At 65.4% G+C, this 5,561-nt stretch overlaps 1 protein-coding gene across 1 annotated transcript in view; it reads right to left on the reverse strand.

Moving 5' to 3' along the window:
• The window catches only part of AGAP1 (ArfGAP with GTPase domain, ankyrin repeat and PH domain 1), a 252,155-nt gene that overhangs the window by 191,008 nt on the left and 55,586 nt on the right, over nt 1-5,561 (reverse strand). Inside the window, exons 7-8 of the mRNA XM_012725166.1 lie at nt 2,582-2,709; nt 1,721-1,876 (exon numbers count right to left, since the gene is read on the reverse strand). Of these exons, the coding sequence (XP_012580620.1) occupies nt 1,721-1,876; nt 2,582-2,709 (284 nt within the window). The remainder of the gene's footprint in view (nt 1-1,720; nt 1,877-2,581; nt 2,710-5,561) is intronic.

Raw genomic sequence — 5,561 nt, forward strand, 5'->3', positions numbered from 1 at the left:
TGACCGCGCCGCCTCAGGGGTGACCGCCCCGCCTCCGGGGTGACCGCGCCACCTCCGGGGTGACCACACTACCTCCGGGGTGACCGCCCCGCCTCCGGGGTGACCGCACTACCTCCGGGGTGACCGCCCCGCCTCCGGGGTGACCGCCCCACCTCCGGGGTGACCGCGCCGCCTCCGGGGTGACCGCCCCGCCTCCGGGGTGACCGCCCGGCCTCAGGGGTGACAGCACCGCCTCAAATCCCACCACCGATTCTCCGTCTCCGAGTATCCTCCGTCAGCCACCGACAGTCCGGCACACGGCCTTCTGGCACACGGCACCCGCAGAGCTGCCCCTGGGGGGCGTGCAGCCAGGGCGGGGGCAGGGACGCTCCCCCCAAACAGCCCCTTGTCTGGAGGTGCTCGGCTTCCCGCCTCTCACAGCGGCGACAGCGGGTTCGCGCTCCCCAGCGGGGCGGGCGCGCCTGTGTCTGTGTCGAAGGGCGCTCAGCAAGGCCCGCACGCGCACGCCCGAGCGTATGGCCGTCGCCTGCGCCCTCCGGGCACCCCGCGCCCTCACGGCCCGGGCTCTTCTGCCCAGCACCGAGAGCCACTTCCTGGCCGCAGTGGTGGTGGTGAGGTCAGCGAAAACCACGAGACCTGCCCGGGGGCCTTCCAGTGCCCCCGCCTGCTGCTCCCAGCTTGGAGCGGGTGAGTGACCTGCCCAGGGCCAAACGGCCGCCAGCTGAAGGCTGAGCCTGGGCTGCCCGGTCCGCTCTGCCTCGGCACAGGGCCGTCACCCGGGAGGGCCCGAGGCTGCTGCTGCGGGCAGTGTCCTGGCCACGCTGACCTGGCGGCCAGGGGGCCAGTTGCCACCAGGTGCCTGGGTCCCACCACACCTTCAAGGCTCCAGTCAGGACGGGGTCAGCTCAAGTTCTCAGCTGTTACATTCTGCCGGACCGGGCAGCGCCAGCCCAGCGGCAGCACAGACGGCTGATGCCCGGCACCGCGTGCGGCGGGCAGCTTTGTTACACAATGCAGGACAGCCAGCAAGTCAGAGGGCCCCCAGGGGTGCGGCTCAGAAGTCCTCCAGAAGTCGCCAACCCCCAGGGAGCAAGAACCCCGCTGAGGGCTGAGGACTAGAAGCTTCTACCTGCCACGCCCAGAACTGGCCTGGGGGAATCACCTCAGGGAGAGGTCTGCAGCTCTGGGCTCGAGGGCAAGGCTTCAGAGTGACCGGGCATGTCTGCCGGGCGAGGGCCACCTTGGCCTCTGTACAGGCAGGGGTCCTGTGCGCCCCCTGCCCGGGGAGCCGGGAACAGGCAGGGAGCAGGGACCCCCTGCCCGGAGAGCCGGTGGCGGCTCCCCTACGCACCTCGGCGGACTCCAGGCCACCACCGCAAGGCCTGGCCACTGTCCAGCGCCCTCTGCTGAGGACAGAGGCCTGCGGACTGGGAAGGCTCCTGCCTCTCCGGCAAAGGCTTAAAGGCAGCCACGGGGAGCGGGCAGCATTGACGCAGCTGCCCACGTCCCGCGGGACACGGTCAGGGGGAGACCTGGCGCCCCGAGCGCCCCGCAAGGCCCCGGCGAGGGAGTCGAGCTGAAACTCCACCGCGGCGACACCAGGCCTCTGCTCGCCCGTCTCAGACTCTCACGGCTGCTCGTGTGCTCGCGTCTGGCCTGCGCCACACGCACCCCGGAGCCGCCCGGCGGCCCCCGCGCCCCAGAGCCCAGCCGCACTCACGGTGAACAGGTTGGAGCGCCGCTTGGACTGCTTGCGCACGGGCGTGGGCGTGCTGGCGGCGGGGGGCGCGTCTATCCGCAGCTCCTTCTGGCTGGTGCTCGGGGTCGACGGCACGGAGGAGGAGTAGTCGCTCAAGCTGCCGCCGCCGTTGCTCGTCTGCAAGACGGGAAAGCGGGGCCCTCAGGCCGCGCCGGAAGCCGGGCCCCGCGGGCGGCCTCCGGGCACGCGGGCGCTTCTGGCACGTCCCGGTCACCTCTGCGTGGCTAAGACTCGTGACTTAGGAGAAAGACATCTCCGCGACGTCACTACAAGGCTGAGCTGAGTGAGCTACTTTTGCTATTCCTGAGAGGCGAGGTCGGCACCCTGCCTGCTGCCCAGCGGACGCAGAGCGGCGCCGCCTCCCGCCGGCCACAGCTCCCATTTTGAAAGACAACCCGAAAGTCGGGCGCCCTCCGAGGCTACCTGGCAGCTCCCCCGGGGGCAGGCCCCGGGCGCTTCCCAGCCCGCGCCCTGCGAGGAGAGCAGGCCACCCCTGCCCGCTGCAGGCCCTGGGCAGGCACCGCCGGAGCGGACGCCCAGGTGTGCCGACAGGTGTCGGGGGAGATGCACAGACTGAGCAAAGCCGACAGTCTCCTGGAGGGTTTGGGTCCTTCCGAGGGACCATTACTGTGCCGGCCTCCCAGGAGATATTCAGCGGCACGTGGTCAGCACGGGCGGCAAGGACGACGCCCATGAAGCCGCTGCCCACAGCTGCATCCCGAGGCGCGGAGGCGGGTGCCCGCCGCTGCTGCTCGAGAAGCTGAACGGAGAAGTGCTCCGCTCTGGACGGGAGGCCGCCCGGGCACTGCCGCGGCCACGCACCTGGCTGATGTGCGCAGCAGACACCTGCGCGGAGCAGACGGACGAGTGGCTGGGCGAGCTGGGCAGGGACTTGCAGGGCCCGATGGACAGCTGCTGCTTCTTCCTGGTGGCGACGATTTTCTGGGCAACTGGGGACACGAGACACAAGAAACCAGGTGAGGCTGCTGCCTGGCCAGGACGCAAGCAAGGCTGCTGACCGCCGCCGTCCACGCTTCCCTGCTCGGAGGCAACAGAACCCCGGGTTTCCAGCTGGGCACGAAAAGCCAGGGAAAAGACGGCATTTCCCGACCAAGTCTCCTCCGGCCGCCCCGCACCTCAGGCGACCGGTCACGCAAGGGGAGCAGGGGCCGAGCTCACAGGCCTCTCCCTCGAGGGCCCTCGGCTTCCCCATCAGGCTCCCTTCAGGAGGCTCACAAAGCACCCAGGGCCGATGCCCGGAAGGTGAAACTCAACACACCCTCCTGTCTGTGTACATCATTCTAGTGAACACTCCTCTGCCCGCCCCCAGTTATTTGCAGCCAAGAGTCATGCTAAATAAGACAGGGACATTCAGCCAGGACCCCTGGAAGTCACCACTCCGCTGCTGGCAGGACGTGAAGAACACCTCTGGACTCCACGGGCGCAGAACGACAGTCAAGGACATGCAATCCCACCACAGGCTTGCTCTTTTATTCTAATGTATGGCTACATGCATCGGAAGTTCATCGTAATCAATACAAATCTAAATTCAACCAGCCATAACCTGCCTTCGCAAGTAGGCTCGCTGATGAAGCATACTGGATTTAATTGGAAAGGAAGTCAGCGATTAGCAAGCTCTTCCCACACCCAAAGGTGTCACTGCGGATTTCACCTGGCTGGATCGTGTCTTTGGAGACCGCCTGTCATCCAGTTCACCACGCCGACGCCCCCTGCCGAGCGGCCACTCTCAGGGGCCCCACGCCACGGGGGACGGGCAGGCGCGTGGGCCGCGCCGCGGCCACAGATAATTTCTCTCCAAATGAGTACAGTTTTAAAGAGGAACTGGTTTGTCCAGAGCTTATGGCTTTCATGTAAATGAATGATAGTATAAATATGATGAAGCGAAAATGCAATAGATAAAAAATGGCTCGCAGAGACGAGCGGCAGCTTCATTAGTTACTCCCACCTCCAACAGGCCTCTCATCATCCTGAAAGGATGATATCAATTAATTAATCTTCCCACAGCGTATTGATCATAACCTTCATCAGCTAATCACGTGTAAATTACAGAGGAATATCGCGGTACTCTGTCATTTCAAAACCATCGGCGTATCGATCTGGGGTTTGAAGGCGAAGATTAGAATATTTTAAAAATCATTATGTGAACTTAAAAATAAAATCTCAGCTCAGAGTCAAACAGCGGCAAATCCTGTCCTGGAGGTGACCTGAAATTCCTTAGACCAAAAGTGAGGTGACGTCAACTCACAATTTTCAGGGGATGGCAAGTTCTTTGTTTTTCTGAGAGAAGAGAACGAGATGGGTCAACAGCCACCGCCAGGAGTTTTTACTTCACTGCCGGCCTCAGCCGGGCGCCCACAGGGGCGGAGGCTCCAGCCCGAGGCGCGGGGTCAGCGGGCGGCCCTGCCGGGATCAGGCCTCTCCTGCTCATGTCTCCTGAGCTAACGGGGCTCGCGGAACGTTCGCGGCAAGTCAGGTATGTGGCCAAACCCTCCTTTCCTGGAAACCCAAATGCCAACGACTGTCCACGCCGCCCACCTCGCAGCTAGGTGGGGTTCTCGCCCAGGGACCACCCGCAGGCCAGCCGGGTGCGGCCGAGTCCAAGGCTAGAGCCAAGAGACGGGCTGGCCCCAAGCCGGGCCCCAGCAAGACGGGCTGCCCGGCACCTGGGACAGCGGGAGGGGCGACGTCATGGCGGCGTGGGGCACTGCCCGGCCGCCCTGCGGGCTCACAGCCGCCCAGTCTCTCCGTTGAGCCCGCTGCGGGTGGCTGTGTCCACCCTCGTGCCAGCTCATGCCAACGAACGGAAGGGTGAGTGCGAGGGGTCAAGACAGCCTGCGCTTCCTGAAGAGCCTGGGGTCCCGGCCCTGGGGTGGGGCCACTTGGGGACACACCTCGCCGCGCCACTGCCCGGATAGCAAATGCTGTCGGAGCAGGGCGCGTCCCCCCCGACACCGTCAGATTCCACGGACTCTCCCTGGCTCTCCAGACCACAGAGCGCCGCGGAAACAGTCCTCCGGGCGGTGAGACTGCAGGCGGACAGCAGATAAAGGCCCTTTACTGACCGGCTGCCGGCACGTCTGTCCGGCCGCCCCAGGGCTGGAAGCCCAGCGGTGCCCGGGCTCCCCGGGCTGGGCTGCACCGGGGCCCGCCGCCCGCGGCCCGACCACCCTGCGCCCCTCAGCACAGCCCCGCGCCCGGGGGCCGAGAAAGGCAGGTTTACTTTACACCCTCAGCAGCAAGGACCGGGAGTTACACATTTACTTTCTCCGCAAACTTTAATTCTCTGTGGGGCAGGTGATCAATGATTCCTTTAATTAGGGGTAAAAAAGAGGTGCTCAGACCCTCCCAAAGAAGATCTCAGTAAATCCTGGCATCGGCCCGACATTCCGCTCCTGCTTCACTTTTCAAAGTCATCTGCTCTTGATGAGGAAAACAGCAGAATCTACGGCCCGGCATCACCCCCGCCGGGGCCCGAGGCCGTCTCTGTGGAAACTTCAGGTCTCGCCACGGTGCCCACGGCCCAGTTCACACTAGGGCCCCCCGCAGAAGGGGCCGGGGCCCAGGTGGTCGCCCCGCGGTGCGCCCGCCCCCCGCGGCCACGAGCGCCGGTCCTCAGCCGCATCCGCACGGCCCTTACTTTACCTGGCCCCGTATTCCAGACCGGTGTGCTGCCACGCCCTTGCACACACCCACCCACACGTCACCACGTCAGGGCCACGCTGAAGGGCTGGCTCAGCCGGGCGGCTCGGCACGGGGCGGTCACGTGGGCCCGGCTGGGGCG

Source organism: Condylura cristata, unplaced genomic scaffold (genome assembly GCF_000260355.1).
Source record: "Condylura cristata isolate star-nosed mole 26May11 unplaced genomic scaffold, ConCri1.0 scaffold00002, whole genome shotgun sequence".
Lineage (NCBI taxonomy): Eukaryota > Metazoa > Chordata > Mammalia > Eulipotyphla > Talpidae > Condylura > Condylura cristata.